This window comes from Stigmatopora argus, chromosome 13 (assembly GCF_051989625.1).
Source record: "Stigmatopora argus isolate UIUO_Sarg chromosome 13, RoL_Sarg_1.0, whole genome shotgun sequence".
Lineage (NCBI taxonomy): Eukaryota > Metazoa > Chordata > Actinopteri > Syngnathiformes > Syngnathidae > Stigmatopora > Stigmatopora argus.
Genome location: NC_135399.1, coordinates 16329755 through 16351240, shown reverse-complemented (window position 1 = coordinate 16351240; position 21486 = coordinate 16329755). Strand labels below are relative to the sequence as shown.

General features: G+C 42.4%; 4 protein-coding genes across 7 annotated transcripts in view; all 4 read right to left on the bottom strand.

Moving 5' to 3' along the window:
• dnah7 (dynein, axonemal, heavy chain 7) overlaps positions 1 to 4627 on the bottom strand; it is a 46613-nt gene extending 41986 nt beyond the window's left edge. For 2 of the 4 annotated variants that reach the window (XM_077616967.1, XM_077616965.1), the window contains exons 1-11: positions 3845 to 3907; positions 2817 to 2870; positions 2663 to 2753; positions 2451 to 2595; positions 2289 to 2349; positions 2009 to 2189; positions 1651 to 1723; positions 1449 to 1574; positions 1234 to 1353; positions 278 to 461; positions 11 to 190 (exon numbers count right to left, since the gene is read on the bottom strand). In XM_077616967.1, coding sequence (XP_077473093.1) covers positions 11 to 190; positions 278 to 461; positions 1234 to 1353; positions 1449 to 1574; positions 1651 to 1723; positions 2009 to 2189; positions 2289 to 2349; positions 2451 to 2595; positions 2663 to 2753; positions 2817 to 2840 — 1185 coding nt within the window. In that variant the 5' untranslated portion in view covers positions 2841 to 2870; positions 3845 to 3907. Of the gene's footprint in view, positions 1 to 10; positions 191 to 277; positions 462 to 1233; positions 1354 to 1448; positions 1575 to 1650; positions 1724 to 2008; positions 2190 to 2288; positions 2350 to 2450; positions 2596 to 2662; positions 2754 to 2816; positions 2871 to 3844; positions 3908 to 4444 lie in introns of those variants that run through there. The other 2 variants (XM_077616966.1, XM_077616968.1) reach the window with 2 other exon arrangements.
• A 131-nt stretch (positions 4628 to 4758) lies between these two features.
• Positions 4759 to 8811, bottom strand: cyp27a1.1 (cytochrome P450, family 27, subfamily A, polypeptide 1.1). The gene is given in 9 exon segments (XM_077616970.1): positions 4759 to 5308; positions 5423 to 5623; positions 5700 to 5781; positions 5876 to 6045; positions 6178 to 6341; positions 6453 to 6650; positions 7521 to 7840; positions 7842 to 8095; positions 8595 to 8811. Coding segments are annotated over 9 exon segments (1677 nt in total). The 5' UTR covers positions 8751 to 8811; the 3' UTR covers positions 4759 to 5176.
• A 517-nt stretch (positions 8812 to 9328) lies between these two features.
• On the bottom strand, positions 9329 to 12318 carry bcs1l (BCS1 ubiquinol-cytochrome c reductase complex chaperone). Its single transcript, XM_077617089.1, has 8 exons — positions 12210 to 12318; positions 11674 to 12111; positions 11455 to 11594; positions 11185 to 11379; positions 10976 to 11039; positions 10299 to 10471; positions 9845 to 9962; positions 9329 to 9780 (listed from the first exon to the last, which is right to left on the bottom strand). Exons 2-8 carry the CDS (start codon positions 11991 to 11993, stop codon positions 9528 to 9530), a joined length of 1263 nt encoding a protein of 420 aa, XP_077473215.1. The 5' UTR covers positions 11994 to 12111; positions 12210 to 12318; the 3' UTR covers positions 9329 to 9527.
• Positions 12319 to 12775: 457 nt separating this feature from the next.
• Positions 12776 to 17955, bottom strand: gjc4b (gap junction protein gamma 4b). The gene is made up of 3 exons (XM_077617727.1): positions 17690 to 17955; positions 13993 to 15172; positions 12776 to 13920 (listed from the first exon to the last, which is right to left on the bottom strand). The coding sequence occupies exons 2-3, from the start codon at positions 15137 to 15139 to the stop codon at positions 13907 to 13909; spliced, it is 1161 nt and encodes a 386-aa protein (XP_077473853.1). The 5' UTR covers positions 15140 to 15172; positions 17690 to 17955; the 3' UTR covers positions 12776 to 13906.
• Positions 17956 to 21486: the final 3531 nt, after the last annotated feature.

Here is a 21486-nt window from a genome sequence, read left to right as displayed (position 1 = left end):
ACACACTCACCCAATCGGCGTAGAGTTTGGTTTCCACGCGTGGCAACATGCTGACCGACCGGAGCATGAACTCGTAGAGATTAAGCAGGACATCTTCAAAAGATTTGAGGTCGGGTTCGAGCAAGATCTGCCGATCGTCCAGGATGAAAAAGAGCATAAACACCGACTCTTCGAAGGGCTGATCGGAGTCCTGGGATGACAAATAGCGTCGATAAAAACAGAAAAATATATATAGGAAAAGCAAAGAGTGAAAGAGCTTTTTCATTCATCTCCCTACCGGATTGGGACAAATGAACTTGGTGTAGTCGCTCATGGAGTCTAAGACCAGGTTCTGCAGCTGGATGGACATGAGCGTGGCGGCGCAGTTGAAAAAAGACTGCAGCTTGTCCGCTTGGCTTTGCAGCGGCACCAGTTTACGCCGACTCCCGTGGTAGTAAATGTTGTGCACTTCGGGAAGCCATCTGGGTCGGCCAAGACAAAAAGTACGCTCCTTCATTCAATTGAATAGAGTTGAATTCAATTGAATAGAGTTGAATTCAATTGAATAGAGTTGAATTCAATTGAATAGAGTTGAATTCAATTGAATAGAGTTGAATTCAATTGAATAGAGTTGAATTCAATTGAATAGAGTTGAATTCAATTGAATAGAGTTGAATTGAGTTCTTTTGAGTTGAGTTCAATTAAATTGAGTTGAGTTGAGTTCAATTGAGTTGAGTTCAATTGAGTTGAGTTCAATTGAGTTGAGTTCAATTGAGTTCAATTGAGTTGAGTTCAATTGAGTTCAATTGAGTTGAGTTCAATTGAGTTGAGTTCAATTGTGTTGAGTTCAATTGTGTTGAGTTCAATTGTGTTGAGTTCAATTGTGTTGAGTTCAATTGTATTGAGTTCAATTGTATTGAGTTCAATTGTATTGAGTTCAATTGTATTGAGTTCAATTGTATTGAGTTCAATTGTATTGAGTTCAATTGTATTGAGTTCAATTGTATTGAGTTCAATTCAATGTTTTTTATTGTCATTATACAAGTATAATGAGATTTAAAGCTTCACCACCAAGTGCACAAATAACGAAAACAAACAAACGAACAGATAAATAATCAATAGATAATAATAATAATAATCAATAAAGAAATAATAAATACATAGTCAACATCATACGTTAGTAGTAGTTAGCATTTCAGTTCAATTAAATTCGGAGTTTCTCTATACTATGTCATTTTTAAATGCCTTGCTTACTTGTTGAGAAGGGTTCCTCTAACATTCCCAATCTGGCCGTTGGCATTTTGTTGAAAGGCCGACAACTCCATGGCCTCCGTTCCGTTGCGGAGCTCGGCGATATCGATCAGACGCAAATCTCTGCCGGGAGACTTTTACTTTGCGTATTTGATACGTGGCATTGCGCTATTGTGGTAACCACTGGGAATCCGGCTCACGTTGAAAAAGGCGCTTACCTGTAAGTGGTGTTCCACAGATTGAGCACCTGCTGCATGGTGGGGTTGAAAGAGTACAGCCAGTTGCTCATCTTCTTCCGCGAAATCTTGAAAGAATCTTTCCAAGCTTTGGGCACTCGTACCAACCTGAAAAAAAAATGGATTTAAATTGATTATTCGCATTGATGACCTTCTCAGAATGGAAAAAAACAGACAAACATACTCTTGTCTATGAAGAGGCAGATCTTTCACCGCGTCCTCGTCCGTTTCCACCGGATCGCCAAATGTGTATTTCACTGTCATAAAAAAATAAGGATGGCATTACAGATTTGCTGAGTGCAGAGACATTTTGCCTGCTCCCAAAATGACATAAAAATGATAAATTACTAGCTTCGTTTCAAGTCATGCTACGATAACAAATCCAGTTTAAATTTAAAAAAAATAAACAAAATGAGTACAAAGTCCAAGAAAATAAAGAAAACAATAATAATCCATGATCAAATGCTATACACGTAGCCACCACTCCTCATAACAAGACTGAACAGGATGATAGCATTGCAAAAAACAAAACAAGTCCTTACGTATTGCGCTCTTGATGCTAAGCAAGTAGTCTTCCCTAACTTCATCCAGCAGCACGACGAGCGTCTCATTTTGGCTCTTAAGGTGACCGGGCACCTTCCCCATGATGTTCTTCACCCAAGAGTCTTGCAGAGGAGTGAGATTCTCCAGGTTGATGCCATTTTGAATATAATGGTAATATTTCTCCAGCGGAATACACAAAAGAACCACTGGTTAGCCCGTTATTCACCATGTAAAATAAATATGTACCCTGTGTGTCTGTGTGTTTATTACGTAGGATACCTTTTCCAAATCACTGGGTAAACCATCTTCATCATCTTCCAGGAGGTGCTGCTGTTGCTGGCTTTAAAAAAAAGTAAAGTTTGATGTAAGTGCATAAAATATCAGCGTTGTGTATCAGAAGCAAGAAAAAAAATATTTTGGAAAAAATATGCTGTAATTTACCATATGTAGTTAACCAGACTTCTCCGTAGGCTTCGGCGTTTTTTGATGGGGAGCATCCGGTTGTTGTTTGAAGGTCTTTTGGTGAGACTTGGACATTTGTCCATGCTCGGCACGCCGTCCGCTTCCTCGCTCAAGGTTCCGCAAGCTAAAATGGCGGGAAGAAGGTTACAAAAGTAAGCGAGCGTGCGTACTGTCGCAAATGTTGAACCAACTTTCTCCATCCGAGTCTGTCTTGAATTGCAGCCATGGTGAAAAAGATGGTCTGGATTCCATCCACAGCTCCTTTTGGTGGGCCTTTTGAGTCTGGAGAAAATAGTCCATTGTGTTGTTTGTTTTCACTCATAGATGAGAAATATGTATACGTACTGAGCCGTCGGTTTGGCGTTGCATGGCCCGCTAATCTTCATCAATGAGAAGATCCTGTAAAGCACATGTGTCAAAGTGGCGGCCCGCCGGATCATTTTGTGTGGCCCGGGAAAGTCAATCATGAGTCCCGCCTTTCTGTTTTAGGATCAAATTAAAATGACGAGTATATATGTATATTAAATTTCCTGATTTTCCCCCTTTTAAATCAATAATTGTCATTTATTAATCATTTTTTTCTGTGTTTTTAGTTCAAAAATCATTTTGTAAAATCTAAAAATATATTTAAAAAAAGTTAAAATAAACATTGTTTTAGATCTATAAAAAAACTGAATATTCAGAGCTTTTAATGCAGTTATTTTAATCCGTTTATAAAAAATATCTAAATATTATATCTAAAATGGTCCGGCCCACGTGAAATCAAGTTGACGTTAAAGCGGCCCACGAACAAACCCGAGTCTGACACTCTTGCTGTAAAGTCAATTCAGAATTTCATTTCAAAATATATTATTTAGCGTCACAAGTTTATTAGTCTCCGGTGATAAGCTGAAACAGTGCTACAATAGATTTTTTTTAATTTAAATGATACATATTGATGGTGTACATTTGGAAATACTATGGAAGCAATTTATGGATTATATATCAAAAAGTAAGACTTCATTTAAGTATTTAAATTAACATTTATTTTGTTTATTTGTTGTTGATTTTTTACCCAAAAATATAGGCGACAGGGAAATCCTGATTATTAAGGTTTGACACTAAATTGTATTGTTTGAAGATAAATTGCTGAACATGTGCCAAGACTAAGAAATGTATAGTTCTGAATTCTTAAGATCCAATGTTTGATTATTTCAGGTTTCGACATCTTTTTTGTTGCCTCCTTCGTGATAGATCCAGATCACATGAAATCAACCAGTTGCTTTTGAAAATGTGTTCATTTGTTTGTTTTAACACTCATTAAACGCTGCCCGTAAAACACAAAGTAGTAACTATGGTAGCCAGGTAAATCAAAACACTAATCCAACTCTTACCAGTCTGAAAACAGAAGATCCACGTTGACTCGGTCTAAAAATACATATTTTTTCATTAGAGAAAGCAATGTTTTTAGGGGTTTATATTGCGTCGGGGCAACCAACTACTTGGCCAAATATTGGAGGAGCACATGAACGCACCACACCGTGCACAGGTGGCCACAAATCAAATCAGTGACGTTCTACCTGTGCGCAAATGCCAACAAACTTTTAAAATGTGGGCAAATTCCAACTGGAAAACGTGTCAACATGCATAAAAACCGCCGTGACGTTTGTAAAACACAGAAATCCAAAATACCACGCTTCAAAAGCAAGAAAAAAGAAAAGGCCATTGAGCTCGCGTTGCGTTCAAATGAATCACAGGCGACATCTTATATGACGCCATAGTTTAACCATTTCGTCGTCCAATAAATCAAGCGCAACTTTTCAAATCCGAGATCTAGTCTAACACCATTTAGTTTACCTTGTGAATGTTTCCGTGGTAAAAATGGCAGGATCTGCTGGAAAGATCTGTTCTTCCTCATCAAAAGAATCCGTTGCTATGACTGCCAAATGTCAACTACGCGGACACGGACTTAAGAAAAAAAAAGGAATATTTACCTTGAAGCGTTGACGTCTTCTCTGATTTACTACAGTGCTCGTTTTAGGTGGACTAAAACACAACAATTACAGCAGGAATTTGCTGTATTGTTGTGATTTGGTACTGGTTTTGATGGTTTAGAAACCAGCAAACATTTCAGGCGTTCATCTTGGTGAAGTTGCACACGCACGCCTGTTTGAGAGTCTGCATATTAATTGGCAATTGTGCAAAGATCGCCACGCAGGAAGACGCTTACCTTTGCAGGAAGCTTATTTTTCTTTAGGAACATTATCAAACTATACTTATCAAACCTCACACAAAGCCCATACGCACACTCCCTTGATTCAACTTTATTTTTAGAACTGTTTCAAAAACTGAAAACATATGCCCACAAATACACTTGCACAAGGTTAACATTTTTTTCTGCGCTGAATAATTTAACTGAATAGTACTCCATAATGCATGGTGTTGATGTCTTATGATCCATTCCAGTAGCCAGGAATTTACTTATTAACCATTGAAACATTGTTTAAAACGGATTAATTAAGAATAATAAAATAATAAATACATATTAACATTGTTTTTCCTCAATTGGCATCACTGGGTCACCACCAAGAGTGGAAGTAGAAGTAAAAATTGTGCTTTGGCGTCCTTTGGTGCCGAGTAGAGGTACAACAACGACTGAACGGACACTGAAAGCTCACCTCCAAATAACGGTGGTTTTACATTCTTCTCATCAGGAAGATATTTTTCTAAGATGGCATTTTGCATCCTCTCTCCACAAAATGTAAATTGATGGGTCGGTCTGGAACGAGAACAGTACGATGAAGAGATTTCACCTCGCCGACACTTTTGTCTGGTACGATCTCAAACGTCTTGATTGTCTGAAACCCAAAGAAAGTAGCAGTCATTTAGATATTAAAAAAAAATGAATATAATTTTTCCAAAATTAGATTACAATAGGATGTCGATTGATTGACGTTTGGCTTCTAACTCACCCGAAATAGGACCAGATACATTTCCAGCTCGGCAATCCTGCGTCCGACGCAGCCCCTGACCCCGAATCCGAAGGGGATGGAACCGAAGGGGTTTGGCCTCTGGCGGCCGTCTCGTAGCCAGCGCTCGGGTTTAAAGTTGAACGGCTCCGGGAAAGTTTCCTCGTCGTGACTGATGGCGTAGTGGCAGAACGTGAAAACCGTCTGTTTCGAAAATTCAAAACTTTTAGCCTTGGATCTAAAGACGGTAAATCACAACCGCTTGCATGGGAGCACCTACATTTTGGGGAAATGTATATCCACCGATAGCAACACTCTTTTCAGCCATGACCCTGGCATTTACAGGAACTACTGGATACATCCTGTCAGAAAAATGGACGGTTAAAACTGCTAGCCTTGACCGAGTCCAATAAATGGTCATCCGCAAATCACAAGAGGAAAACTAAATTGATTTACCTTAGCGCTTCCTTAATGACAGCCCTCAAATACGGCATATGGGTCACTTCCTCGGCGGACGGGGTCCCGTTTTCCACCGTTTTCAACTGGGAAACTTCTTCATAAAGCTTCTCCTGGACTCCAGGGGATCGGGACAGGAGGTACAAAGTCCACGTCAGAGTGTTGGAGGTCTGCGTTGCGAACGTTTTAGGGAAAAGGAAGAAAATATTTGGTCATTTTTAGGATTCGGTAGCCTAGGACAACTTTGGGTCCTGTTAAATATTCTGATTAAGGTCATTCAATATGCTAAATAATAATAATACCGTGTCCACTCCCGCTAACAGAAGCTCGGCGATGCTGCCGTACACGTCTTTGGTGTCCATGGTGGTGTTGGACAGCAAGTACGTCAGGTATTCTCCCTCCACGTCTTGGTTGCGATCGATGCGCCGCTGAATGTCTTCCAGTTTCTTGTCGATCAATGGTTTGGCTTAGGAATTGGAAAAAAAGGCAGGTAAGTTACTTAAATGTGTCTTTTTACGACGGGCGTGTCAACACACGTCATACATTTCAGATCACGAGGCCACGCTGGACGCCTCACCGAAGGCGAAGATGCCGTCCCAGCCGCCGACGTAGCGTCGCCAGTACGGTAGTAAATGGCGGCTCCACTCGGGCAACGCCACCACGGCCAGGCTGTTGGAAAACATGGTGCCGATGGCGTCGATAAAGCGCAGCGTGGTGGCCGGAACGTCCTTTTCCAGCGCGCCCAGTCTGCTTTCGAACAATATCGTGGCAATACCTGAGTGGAAGAAACGTATTCTTAAAGTTTGTCAGGATGACGAGATCGGAAATCGGGGCCGTTCGTCTTATTTTCAGACGAGTGAAATCGGGAGGCTACAAGCAAAAAATATCATCCTGAGGTATGTTGCAAAAAAAAAGCATTTACAGTACGATCGCAACAGCAAAAAAAGTCAATTAATCACATTGCATTATTTCTTATTTTATTTATTAACTTACTTATTACCTATTTATTTATGTCTAAAATGCATTTCCTATATCTGCATTCTCACCCTCTTGCTACTGTGACAACTAAATTTCCCAAATACGGGATGAATAAAGTTATCCAATCCAATCCAAAATAAGCTAGAGGTATATATTGCAAAAAATACACATGCAGTACCTTTTATACTTGGTATTTACATGAATAAAATAAACTTTGCAGGACAAAACGAGCATAAAAGAAGCTCAATTCATCACATTGGACGATATTCATCTCATTTTATTAATGAGAACCAAATATTTCAACGTAGCTTGTTGACATTGATTCATACCTGTCAACCTCTGCCGATAACTGCCCTTATAAATGATTATGATTCCCCTTACAAACCCCCCAAAAACCTTACAAACACCGAGTCGTACGGTGTTTGTTAGGTTTTTGGGGGGTTTGTAAGGGGAATCATAATCATTTATAAGGGCAGTTATCGGCAGAGGTTGACAGGTATGTTGATTTGCAAAAAAAATGGTTTGACGAATAAAAGTTGGTTAGCTTTGTTAAAATTGGAGAACGAAAAGACATTTGGCCGGACCCGCAAAAAAGAAGATGTTAACTTCATAGTGAATGATTTTTGAATCAAAACAAGAAAAGGCCCAACCGTGCCTAGGCACTTACTTTCAAGTGAAAAACAATAAAAATGGTGGGCCAAATTGAGGACCAAATCTCCCGTAGGGCTTTGCTGGCGCACAAAGAAGATCCTGCCGATGAAGTCGTCGACCACCGCGTTGAGAATTTCCCCATACTGAGCACAATCTTTGGGATGCATCATGCGTTGGTTCAACGCCTTCCTCAGCTTGTACCAGCGCTCTCCTTCTCTTGAAAAATAACATGAATGCATTTGTACATTTAAAACAAAACTCAGAAATAGCCTTGCCCCAGTAGTCAGATCAGTCCATATTTGTCTGAACCTGTATATTGATTGTCTCCATTCCCCCCCCTATTTGTGTATCTGGTTGACATCCAGAGAACAGGACTTTGTTCCCGGTGTAACGCCGTGTGTGTTCTCACTCGGTGAAAGGTCCGTATCCCAATCCTCTCATGTCTCGATAATCCCTCCAGAAGGACATGTCTCCTCTCGAAGGGAACTTTTCGTCACTCCGCAAGAGTTCCTCCAGCAGTTTTGGGCTGTTCAGGGTCACCGTTTTCAATCCGTCTCTGTATATGGGCCCGTAAAGTTTCTTTTCGTAGAGCTGATGAGCCAATACAAGAGGAAAATAATCCAACGGCATCACACCACGCCACATTAAAATACTACAAAGCAAGATTTTTGAGCAAATGGCATTTCTTTTGCATTTACTACAATTGACAAACACACATGAGAAGATTTTGGCTGGCTCTAGAGGTGACTGTGTAGTTCCCTTCAAAAAGAGTGCTAAATTAGCCAAAGCACCTTCTCTCTTCATACCTGGAAGTCAATCGCAATTAAAATAAGTCTCTGAACCTCTTGGCCAATCATCTTAAAGCCTGGCTATTAGGTGAACAAAATTGCAATCACAATGCTGTCTAAAACTGTACTATGTGTGTGTGTATCTAGTATGAATTATTGTTTGTCTTCAACCTACACAAGGACTAAAAATGGAAATGAGCGCACATATTTACATATATATGTTCATTGGCATGAATATAAATATGTTCATTAATATGTGCTGTCCCTTAGTAAATAAATGAAATCAAAAGTATCATTTGTACCTGTAGCTCGTGCAACCTGGTATAGAAGCCCTGAAACACCAAGCGATAGAGAAACTTGAAAACGCCCACGTTCGGGAGATCCCTGGCAGTCGGGGGCTTCTCTCGAGGCCCCCAAAGCTGAGCCAGGGCGACCAAGCTTCTCCGTGCGGCAGCCATGTTGGGTAGAAAATAGTTTGATGTTTGCGAGTTTATATTACACCCGAGAGTTCAATGAGGGAGGGGCGGGTCACACAAAGTTTAACCCTTCTCAGCCAGACCGGACGGATCGACTGGGTCTGTATGTGTGTCGTTTTCGGTTTCTGCTTACCTAGTGCATAGTGCTTGTGTGTGTGTGTTTGTAATCTAGGAATACCTTGGCTGTTTTTGCCCCGCTACGTTGACATTCCGTCCCCAAAGTACGAGATGCAGCTCGTATTATTTGTCGGCAAATGCCATTTTGAGTCAGTCAATTCCATGTTGTCTAAAAATAATGATGGTAAATGTTGTGAATTCGGAACGCATGCAAACTTGGTGTTGCAATGCAGGAGATGGCAAGTGGATTTTGTTGGGGTCAGCTATGAAATCCAGTACTCGTGTTCGGTGCTTTCATTTGCAAATAAAGCTAAATCTCTATCCACTTCTCAGGAATAATGGTAAGTACAGAATGTATTTTACTTTTTTTTTAACCCAAAATATCTTAACTAAATTCCAAAAATTCTGTCATAACTTGAGGACTGCCAGTAATTGCAGAGGAGTTTCAAACTGAACAGTTTTTTTTAATGACATCTGATTTCATTTTTAATCATGATTCATAAAACCTCCCCACAAAACATTATTGGACTAATGTGCCATTTCCCATGATCAATCAGTTGAGTTTGTTCGTCAAAAGTTGCTCACTTTTTCCTCACGTTAGAGTCATTTAAAAAAATAATAATAATAATTCCACCTATCTTGTCATTGCTGTATTTGGGCAATGTTTTGTATCGATCCCTCAGGGTCCATTTTGTGCATCAGAAGGTGTCCTTGCACTTGAGCCGCACTAATCTCCGCGCAAACCTTCAGGGCGCAAGCGGCAAAACGTTGGCCCTCCGACACGTCCTGCTCGGGGTAGAAGCGTCCAAACATCTGGCTGAGCTGCCAATGGCTGCAATGGCCGATGTACTGCTTGACGTCCACGCGGCCGGGTCGGATGAGCGCCGAATCCAGCCTGTTTGCCCGCAAAAAAAAGATGGATGAAGCGCGGAAATGGATCGGGCTCGTTCCGAGAGTACCTTTCAATATAGTTGGTGGTCATGAATACGATCCTGGCCTCGGATGAAGCGACTCCGTCCAGAGAGTTGAGCAGGCCACTAAAAGTCAGCCTTCCCATTCCTTGATAGGCCAAGGGATCTGCGTAACGGGGGAAAAAAAGTCACCAGTCAAAAATATGAGCTTCCTTAAATATGAGGAATTCTATTTTAACAGTATTTTTAAAGCGAAGCTAGCCATATATTCATTCATGTTAATGAACATACCGTATTTTCAAGACTATAAGGCGCACTTAAGTCTTAAATTTTCTCCAAAATAGACAGGGCGCCTATAATCCAGTGTGCTTTATATATGGAAAAAAAATTAAAATGTGTCATTCATTGAGGGTGCGCCTTATAATGCGGTGCGCCTTATAGTCGTGAAAATATGGTATATGTAAATATGTGAGATTTTAGCCGAGGGCTAATTTCCACTCACTCTCCGTCGGAAGCAGATCTCGGCTAACGAAGGCGGCGTCCACGTCCTCCAACAGAACGATGCTCTGCTGCGGCGCCACGCTCAACAGGTGATTGAGACGGTCGTCGGAAAGCGAGCGGTCGCTCAGGCTCATCAGACAAATGCTGTAGCCCATCTCCCCAGCCAGAGCAGTTCTAAAACACCAACATTTATTTGAGTGTTACCACTAGAACACAAGTGTCAAAGTGGCGGCCCGGGGGCCAAATCTGGCCCGCCGCATCATTTTGTGTGGCCCGGGAAAGTAAATCATGAGTGCCGACTTTCTGTTTTAGGATCAAATTAAAATGAAGAGTATAGATTATATTAAATTTCCTGATGTTCCCCCTTTTAAATCAATAATTGTCATTTTTTAATCCATTTTTTCTGTGTTTTTAGTTCAAAAATCATTTTGTAAAATCTAAAAATATATTTTAAAAAAGCTAAAATAAACATTGTTTTAGATCTATACAAAACTGAATATTCAGGGCTTTTAATCCAGTTCTTTTAATCCATTTATATAAAAAAAATATCTAAATATTATATCTAAAATGTGAAATCAAGTTGGCGTTAAATCGGCCCGCGAACCAACCCGCGTCTGACACCCTTGACCTAGAAGATGTAAGCTAGAAATAATTTTAAAAACAAAATAGAAAACTTACATAAAGCTGCTTTTCCCACACCCTGGGGGTCCATAGAGCAGATACCCTCTCCTGTAAGGGATGCCTGTTGGGAAAAGGGAATAAAGGGTGAATTTGATTAAGCATATTTATTTTCCACCCAAAACGGGGTTATTAATCAATTTGAGAATTAGTATATGTTATACCCCTCACAACCCAATTTGTGCCATTTGAAATAGTTGGTCACTAACCTCGATCCGTGTACCACTTGGGGTTTCCGATGAACTCCTTGACGTCGTCGACAATCTTTTCCGCCACGCCCGCCTCCAGCACAACCGAGCTGAGAGGTCGGCGTCGCCGCGGGAACCCAAAGGGTCGCCACTCGGCTCCCATGGCCGTGTACATCACCGTGCGACCTTCCTCCTGCTTCAGCGCCAACTCCCTGGCTTGGAACGCAGAGGGAGCCCGGTCGAATACTGAGCGGCGCTAACCCTTAGGGAGCTAACCGCTCAAGCGTGTACCTTCCTGCAAGATATTGAAGAAGACTTTTCGATCCCGGCCCAACGCCGTGAAGGTGACCGACTCCCACGGAGTTCCGGTGTTCATGTCAATCATCTGTTTTTCTCTCGTTCTCTCCACCCTGATCCACTTGTGGCCGTACCTGCACAACAAAACAAGATTATTATTTTTATTCTCCATTTAATAGTGGCAGCCCAGCGACCAAGTGGTTAGCATTTCACCAGATGATATGGTCTCCCGGGCTGGGATGGAAGTCGAATTGGGTTTGAACACGTCCGCTCTCGTGCGCCATGTAGGAGGTCTGCACGCTCAGGTGCTGGGTTCGAGTGGCGTGCTTGGTGATCCAGCTGAGGAGCCAGTGGTAGCTCTTGTCCTTGCTGGGCACCTCCAGGGTGATCATGTAGTGCCGGCGGAAAAACACCATCCCCACTTGGGCTCCTTTCCTGGCTAGAGCTAAGGCAGTTCCGACTCCGACCAGTCCAAAACCAGCCCCGAAGTACGGATTGTCCTTGAGGCTGTCCAAAATGTCTGATAGTGGCATTTTCACGTTATGTAGACAATCGATCGCCCATCGTTGTTTTTAGAATAGCACGCCGCGACTCCGATGCTTCTTCGTGCCCAGCAAATCAACTTTCGATAGCATGATCAAATCCTTACGGCTGTAATTTAAAAACATATGACTTACAATATCTATTAAATACTGTCTTTATCAAAAAATAACTCGAAATACAAAGTATTTGGGGGAATAACTACTTACCAGCAGCAGGTACCGACCTCTAGTGTGTTTTTGGTGTTTGTTAAACAACCGTCCGACTATAAAACGGCTCCGAAAACTTGTTTCCTACCCCCTTTTTTGTCGATGTACCGATACATACATAGTGAATTGAAAATAAATAAAATTCATAAAGTTTAAATCCCATATAGAGCTTGAAATTATGTTAAAATAATATGAAATGGGAGAAATTTTCTTGTTTTTGTCCGGGTGTTTTTTTATACAGTATTCCGGTCATATTTGCGCTTCGGAATATTGGTTCCGCTTTCAATGTGAAGTTGCTCTAATTAATAAATTAACACAAGATAATACGATTTTAGATATTACATCCGCAATTTTCACGAAAAAACACAATTACCAACTATCACTTATTTAGGTCTTTTTCCGAGTAAACGCAGCTTATGGAGAAGCACCACCAATTTCGTCAGTTTCTGGGTGTGATGACAAGTAGGCTTTTTTGTTGTTGATAATGACGACAGGGCCTATGTCCGATTATTATATATTATCTAATAACCTCAAACCACTACTACACATGGGAAACAAGGCAGACAAACTTTTTGAAAATATTTTATTTTATAAAACCAACCCCCAAAACTATCATTACAAAAAGGTACAAAATCTTACAAAAAGCATTGTTCAAAAATACATTGAGATGACTGAATTTGAGTCGGCACAAAATGGCACTGAATGGGAGTACTTCACATACAAAATGAAAAGGCTTTGAATTCACATTGATATGATTGCAAGGTTAACGGCCAGTCTTTCAGCAACATTAACAATATCCCTTTTTTAGAAAACAAATATGTGCTGCAAGTACCGATTTTTTTTTTTACATAGGCCAAAAAAAAACAAGTAAATTGTACCAAAAACGTCAAAATGTGCTCCATCCCACAGGTTCAACCAGGGAGTGGGGAGCTAAGACAGCAGTGATTTATATATACATATAAAAAAATGCGTCTTTTTTGACAATACTATAGATAAAATAAATGACAATATTAAGAGTTCCGAGTTTTTCAAGCATTACCCAGGTTGTTTGTCTTTGGACAGAGGCACCTCCAGAGTGTTAGCATAGCTGGTGCAACATTGCCACAAAAAAAATACAAATAAAAACAAAAAGCAGTATAAAAACACACGAGAGCCTTTGTATGATGCAATCATTCATCCAGTACCCTTTTTTAACACGACGTGCCTCCACCGTCGCACCCTTCCTGGTTTGTTCCACTTACCACAAAAAAAGTGAAATTCCAGTTCTCAAACCGAGTTGCACTAGACTGAACTTTCAACAGTTCCACCTCTTAAATTGTGGCTAAATCTAGGTCTCATATAACAAAAGATAAGATATATAGGAATATATGAAATTGGAGGAAAGTAAAAAATAAGTAGCTGCCCTGAGGGAGACGTACCAGGTTCATCGAAAAAAAAAAACATAACAACGCACTTTGGATCTTCATTTGTCTCAAGTAACGTCAGGTTGAGACCACTGTTCTCCTCCTTTTTGGACCTTGAACCACCATTAACACTGAGTTTGCTTAGAACCGACTTGATACGCCTGGAGCCGGAAGAAGTCGCCGCGTCTCGTTCGTACAATCAAAGCAGACAGACAAAAAGAAACTTTCTAATTCAGGTTGATTTCCTTCACGACCAATCGCTGATCCGCGTCGGCTGGGGACGGTGCGCCCGGCCTATGCCCGTATGCCTGCGCGAGGGGAGAACGAGACGGTTAATGGAAAGGATGGTACGGAAAACGGCGGTCGGGGGGAAGACGCACCTTTGTCGGCGGCGCCGGTCTGCTTCTCCTGGGCAAAGTTGAGCCTGTTCTGCTCGACCGCCGTCCCGTTGGACTCGGGGCTGCTGCTGCGCGACGGGCTGAGCTCCTCGTTCTGGTACGCCAAGTCCAGGTGCTGCTGGGCCAGCTTCAGGTGCCTGCGGAGCCTCTCCAGCTCCCGCGAGGACGCCTCGTCGCCGAAGGACTCGCGGCCCGAGTCGGCCAGGTTGTCCCGGAAGGCCAGTTTCCCCGAGGGGTCCTTCTTCAGGGCCGTGTGGTAGCCCGGCGGCGCCGAGGGCTGCCTGGAGATGGAGGACCTCTGGCTGGCCAGGGCCGAGTGCCGGGGGGTAGGCGGTTGCGGCCGCGGCGCGCAGAAGCAATCGCGGACGCCGCTGATGCCCAGGTGAAGGATTTCCAGGACGGTGAAGAGCAGGCACAGGGCGCTGACGGCGTACATGATGAGCAGGAAGATGGTTTTCTCGGTGGGGCGGGACACGAAGCAGTCCACCATGTGCGGGCAAGGCGAGCGGGTGCAAACGTAGGAGCGCTGCACTTCCAGGCCGTACAGCACGTACTGGCCGAAGAGGAAGGAGACCTCGAAGATGGCGCGCGAGAGCAGCTGGAAGACGTAGACCTTCATGAGGCCGTCCCGCTTGATCCGCCGGCGTCCGTCGTGCTTCTTGCTAGGCTTCTCCTCCACCTCCTTCTCCTTCTCGGGCTCGATCTCTTCCAGGATCATGGGGTCCTCCTCGCCGTTGTCCTCGGCCTCCTCGTAGTCGCGGTTGGCGCCGCGGCTCACGATGGGCATGCGCTTGCGGGGCCGCGGACGGTAGTCGGCGTCCTCCATGCGGGCGATCTTGTGCATGGCGAAGCCCAGGTACATGATGGTGGGCGTGGTGATCATGATCACCTGGAAGACCCAGAAGCGGATGTGCGAGAGCGGCGCGAAGGCGTCGTAGCACACGTTCTCGCAACCGGGCTGCTGCGTGTTGCACACGAACTTGCTCTGCTCGTCGTAGTAGATGGACTCGCCGCCCACCGCCGTCAGCACGATGCGGAAGACGATCAGCAGCGTCAACCAGATCTTGCCCACGAACGTGGAGTGGTTGGAGATCTCGTCCAGGAGACGCGTCAGGAAACTCCAACTCATCTTGACTCTCCGGCGGCTGTCAGCTTCTCAGATCTGGGGAAAGACAAAAAAGGGGGGGAATTCCGGTTAATGCCACCAGAGGGCGTTGTTGTAGACCCAATCAAGTTAAGTTTGGGCTTCCTAAATAGCTGCCACAAGGAATTCAAGTTGGCTTGATGATGGCAATTTGCGGCAAGCAGAGCATTTTATATTGACAGCCACTGTGCAATTTGAACGTTCTCAGCATTTCTCGCGCGTGTGCCAATTGTAATTGTACACCAGCCGTCGTTTTAATTACTCAACAGGCACGGAATTCTGCCGGAGGCCGCCATCTTATCAAAGAAAGCAACTCGTGCATGAAAAATGACAAATAGAAGAGGAGAGATCTTGTGGTTTCACACCATCCGTGACCAAACTCATAACTTCCACGGGGTAATTAGCCTGTGCTGTAAAAAAAATGGCAGCATTGGCGCCAAGAAAGAGAGGATACAAAACATTCTGGTCTTGATCTGTCCAAGTACACAACTATTATTAAGTCATGCTTGAGTATGATAGAAGGCTGAAAAACTTGCCAGACTTCTCTCTCAAAAGGTCATCAACCAATAAATATCAGATACGTTAAATAACAAAAAAAAAATGGTTGAAGTCTACCGGGAACTGAACCAAAGTAGGATAAATAGAATTTCAGACTTTCCATTCAACCAAAACGGCATTTAACTTTGCCAAAGATCTGCAACTGTCATGTTAACATCAATGCTAGTAAAGACAAACTAACTGGCCATGGATATTCTAACAAAAAATGTGCAGCAACAAATGTAGACCAACAAAATTAGCATGAGTTTGAAAAAAAAACAGCTTTAACCTCTAAACTGCATCCACGTCCTGAATATGACCAAGTACTAAATGATATTAGAAATCCCATAGCATGTTTGTGCTGGTCCAGGTTTCTCCATCTGTAGGCTCTACAAACAAGGTCTAGAATTCCTAACCTTTTCCACATGGAATGCTAAAGCAACACTGCTCTCATTAGCTTGAAGTAGAGTCCGCAAAAACTGGTCGAGCCTTCGTACACATTCCTTAAATAATCAGTTTTTAATCTGATAACGAAAATGCCAAGTGAACAAGTTTAGAGGAATATCAAGCACGAACAAAGCCAGAATGCTTGTTCACGTGGCCAAAGAAGAACACAAAATAATTCTAAAAACAACAACATTGTGATCATTTCTTCAATGCCATCTCACATTGCCATCTCGACCAATCAAAACACGATTGAGAAAGTTAAAAAGCGTGACCATACACGGAGAAAGCGACCCAATGGCGTCAGTTTGTGATGTATTATCGTCCACTCTAAGAACAGCTGTTTGCGTTGGACCGCTCCCCAGGTATGAGTATGACAATTTGACGTTAGCCATGTGAGAAAATGTCTCCACGAATCGAGGCTTACAAGGAAGAGCACAGGTTTCCACTTGCACAATCATCTAGATTTCTATTTATAGGAATAAAACTAAAAAGGTTCACATTTTAAACAATGGAACTACGCGCCAATGTGGAAAGGTGATTTGAGATAAGAGCATTTTGAGTTGCACGTGTGGGTTCTCACGGTAGTAGTTTTTCAACATTGCTTTTCATCTTTTTCAGATTCCATGATCTTCAGCGGTATCGTGTTCCCAAACATGAAAGTTTTGGGAAAATCAAATAATGTTGCTTAGCAAAGATTTCAATCTATGACTTCAACAAAGATGACTAAGTCCTTATTTATATCCTAGACTAATCCACCTAAGATCCAAACAGGAAAAAGAAAAAAAAATGTTGATGTGGCCTGCACATCTGGGATGTTGGTCAAGAATTCCACCACAGACTGAGGCAAAGTGGGGGCCTGCATACTGGGGAAAGAGCAAGCCTAACCAATGGTGGAAAATACGCCATTTTCTCTTATTTGCACGGTTTTAACCACAACGATAATAATACAGACGTCTACCCGAATTCGGGGCCTGCTTTTTGGGGGTCACCCTGTATGTTGGTTAGCACAAAAAGAGGTGGCAAATGTGATTCTCCTTCTCCAGAATGTTCCTCGTGGTCCATTTGGATGCTCCACGTGTTTTCCCTACCGCAGAATTAAACAAAATTAGGTTTATATCGGCAAAGTGAGTAATATAAAACAACGACATCTTTGGAATGTACGTTGAGACAAAGGATAATTCGCGCCTTTCCATCACATTTTACGGCACAAACTCATAACGTCCACTTGAACTTTAATCTAATCGAGTAAACATCGAATTGTGTGCCTATTAAAACGATATACGATCAACCGAGTTTAAAATAAATACAAAAATGGACAAATAAAGCTTTAAAAAAACCTTTTCTTGAGTGAGTTGGCAGTTACCGTATCTTCTCGCCCAAACGCTTAGCGTCATAAAAAAACGACCAATTTAATCATCGTACAGACAAACAGATAAATTTAAAAAACCACTTTTTGATCACATGAATTATTACCTGGCCGAAAAGTTTGCCATAAAGCCCCCCACAATCGATACGAAGATGAGTTTGTTCGCCTCGTAGCGAAACGTTTACCTCGTGATTCCGATGCTGTTCGTTTCGCCGGGTTGACTTTTTCCTGTTGATAAAAATGTCCCCACGAGAAAAAAAAACAAATAAACGTACAGAGGGCTCCCCGCTCAACCCATGCGTTGTCTTCTCTTCTCGATGTGGGGGTGCTCGTATCCTTGTGCGGCGTCGTGTCGTTTTGTGTGTGCGTGTGTGTGTGTGCTCTCTACTGAACACGCCGGCTTTCAGACAAAGAGGGAGTTAGTGGATGGAGAGAGAGAGGGAGGGGGAGGCTGCAGGGTGGGTGCTCCACTGCTCCCCCTTTTCTCCTCCTTTCTGCACCCCCCCCCCCCCCGTCTGCAACACTAACCTCCTTTTTCTATACTTCCCCCCATATTAGCTACTGGCGAACAAAAAGGCCGTCCATATATATAGTCAACCTTGCGTGTGTGTGCATCCTCAGAAATATTCATCAGTTGTTTTATATTTTCTAACTTTTAGTTTTTTGAATCACGCTAATTCAGGGGGCAGGGAACCTATGGCTCGGGAGCCACATGTGGCTCTTTTGATGGGTGCATCAAAAGAGCCACAAAAAAAAACCCAAAAAATTTTACTGCAGTTGAGCACCCCAAACAACTCAATACATTGGCCACATGTCTTTTGTCACTTGGTTAAAGCAGTCTTCACTGCAATATTTTAAAGAAAACAACAGAATAGGTTACTTACCGGCTGCTCCATTTCCTTCTATGTGCCCAATTCGCTCAGCTGATTGAGGCAGCCATTCTGGGCGTAACCCACCCAAATGTAAGCAGGTGTCTATAACAGGAGAATTCTTATTATTTCACCATATCATGATCATTCAATGCACATAACATTTTCATACCTGTCAACCTCTGCCGATAACTGCCCTTATAAATGATTATTGATTCCCCTTACAAACCCCAAAAAAACCTTACAAACACCGTACGAGTCGTACGGTGTTTGTAAGGTTTTTTTGGGGTTTGTAAGGGGAATCAATAATCATTTATAAGGGCAGTTATCGGCAGAGGTTGACAGGTATGCATTTTGTTGACGTAAACAACAAACTTTTGACTGGGTTTTAGACCTCTCCAGAGTCCTTTTCTGAAAGACCTTGAATTACTGTCTAATTAGCATTGGGGTAAAAGACCCATTCTCGACATTCCTCTCCCGTAATGTCATCGGAATCAGGCGTAACGCGTCGCAAATTCATTTGTAAAGCAAAAGAGAGAGTTGGCGGCACTTGTGCGCCGAGATTGACGACCCACATTACGACCTCACGTTGCTCGGGTCGTCCGTGAATCACGAGTTCGACGGAGGCCTGAGCTCAGCACTCTGAGGAATATAAAATATTCCCCCCCACCCTTCCAACTCGGCACAATAGCCTAACGTACAGCTTTAAACGGCCCTCCATCAAAAAGTGAGCATCGCTTTAAACACTGCGCTTCTTCCCTGGGGATGACTCGGCACTTTCCCCAGAGATTCGGAAGATGACGAACGAGGTTAAAGAGCCGTGTGCTTGGAGTCAGAGAGTTCTTCAAAGTGACTCATCTCCATCATTGTCAAAACTTGACATTATCTTATATTTACCTTATTTGCAGTACCCTTAAAATTGCCTTAAAATGGTTGAATTTGACAATTTCTTGTGTATAAGCCGCCCCCTGATTCCCAATTTTCACCTCCATATTCATGGTTTTAGTAGGAGGACAAATGTGTTATTTTGAAGGGAAAATCTTAAGAAAAATCATCGCACGTGCTATTTCTGAGATTCTGTATAAATCGATTGCTGGATTGCACATTCCTAAAGGGTGTTGCTAGCACGTAAACAAATTCAAAAAGGAAGTCAGGTGAGCAGTATAATCAGGAAGTATGTGCGTGGTGGTCTGATTTGTCATCCCTAGGTAAGATGGTGGTGCCATCTTATATTTTTAGTGTTTTTTTCTTGTTTTATGCAAGATATGTTTAATTTTTTTTCTTGACTTTCATTCCTACACGTCAAAATAAATGTTGATAAGCGTTTTATCTGTTTATCCTATCTCTATTTTGAAATAAATGACCATATCGGCCGCATGGTCTTGCGTTATGGCGTTTCGTGCATGTCAAGTCTAATTTGTGCGCATATAAGCCGCACTGTCGATTCAGTCATCATTTGTTTTAGCGACAAATACGACATTTTGATAAGGTGGGCTAGCTCGGAGCATCTAAAGAGCTGCAGATATTAGCGGGGGGTAGTGGAGGAATGCAAGACCCTTCCCCCCAGTTCAAGAGTAGCGTGCCTCTATTGTCAACCTCAGGGCAAGCTTTTATTCTTCGGATGCAATCCAGATTCCAGAAGAAAAGAGTCCGCATCATACGGATGCTGGACGAGGCTGTCGGCCTGGCGGCGTTTTAGTTGAAAGCACTTGTCACAGATTTCTGTTTTGTGTTAAGAAGCAAAGAATATCAAGTGGATGGAATCTTCAAGTCAGGAGTGATGAATAAGCCTGCGGGATATATAGCATGTGAGCATGCGCAATAGTCCCGTCGCTCCAAATCTGGTCAATTGGCAATTTAGCTTTGAAGCAACCAGTGTAGTGGATTGACTCAAAATTGCGAGGTCGTGCCTATCAGAAGGACGCATGTCTCAATGACACACCCGCATAAAAGAACAAGTTGGCGAGTTAGTGCTATAAGAGAATAGCAAGGCGTGGTATCATACTCTTTGTCTCCAAGTGGACTTTGAAAGATATTGTTCTCTCTTTCTTGTCCAAAGACACCCTTTAAATGCCATAGCGTGTTTCCTAAAGGTCAAAGAGCTTCGTTGAAGACTTCTTCTGACCTTTCCTCAATCACCCTCTTGTTAAAGTGGCCTTCCTGCTGAAAGACACTTTGGGTTGAGCACACAACTTCATGAATGCGGGTCAGTTATTCCCCAAAACGCCAACGTTTGTTCCACATACCGTCCCTGGGTAAGTAAACTTTGCAACATTCTTTGGAGTCATTGCCATGCGCCCTGGATGTTTTAACTTGAAGACCTTGGAGACATTTTCCTGACTAACACAGCCTTGCGGATTGGATTGGTGGGCGCAAAAAGGCTTTCCATGTTTTTTGATTATCTTACATTAATTTAAGGTTGAGCGGTCAAGGTGACTCAGCACGTGTCTGAAGAGAAAATGGATTCGTTGGTGTAAATTCTTCCAAATGTCCTTCCACCTGTCCGATTTGACTTTGGCCAAACAAATAAAAGTGAATCAAAGAAGGCAAACAATCTTATCTAATTATTGGCCCAATAAGGAAGTTGAATTTATGGCCAGGAAATTCTTCTCGTTTTCAGTTCCAAAATGTCACGTAAGAATTCTGTTGTTGTCGTCATTTTTGGGGCACGTCTCAAATTCTTTTATTTTAAGTCGAACTTTGTTTGAATGCGTTGCAGCATCTCAATTATTGCAATAATTGCAAATCTTACGACACAACAAAAGGATGCCAACGATAACTTTGTACAATAACATTATTGTTTTGACACACGGCATAGCTGTCAACTCATACGATTAGCCTTTATTTTGTTTGGGATTTTCAATCATTTTTACCAGATAGTTTAGCAGTAAAAAAAATAATAATAATACGGGAAAACACAGAAAGAAAAACATGTCCACATACGACGTATTGCTACTTGTTGGAGCGAGTGGATTGTTTTTAGATTTAAATAAAACACCTTAAAACAGAAGTAAATATAGACAATGTGTCAAGAATTAAATTCTACATTTAGCATCCTCGTCTAGCAAAGTGACAAATGTCAAAAAGTCTCGTTCTGCCACTTTCTTCTCCAG

What these genes read in the sequence shown, in the direction of transcription:
- bcs1l (XM_077617089.1), bottom strand. Translation starts at nt 11,993, where the DNA reads ATGCCACTATCAGACATTTTGGACAGCCTCAAGGACAATCCGTACTTC. An exon ending in CTTCAATATCTTGCAGGAAG is followed by an intron (nt 11,380 to 11,454) that starts GTACACGCTTGA and finishes CTGCGTTCCAAG; the next exon opens with CCAGGGAGTTGGCGCTGAAG. An exon ending in CAAGTGGTACACGGATCGAG is followed by an intron (nt 11,040 to 11,184) that starts GTTAGTGACCAA and finishes TTTTCCCAACAG; the next exon opens with GCATCCCTTACAGGAGAGGG.
- gjc4b (XM_077617727.1), bottom strand. Translation starts at nt 15,139, where the DNA reads ATGAGTTGGAGTTTCCTGACGCGTCTCCTGGACGAGATCTCCAACCAC.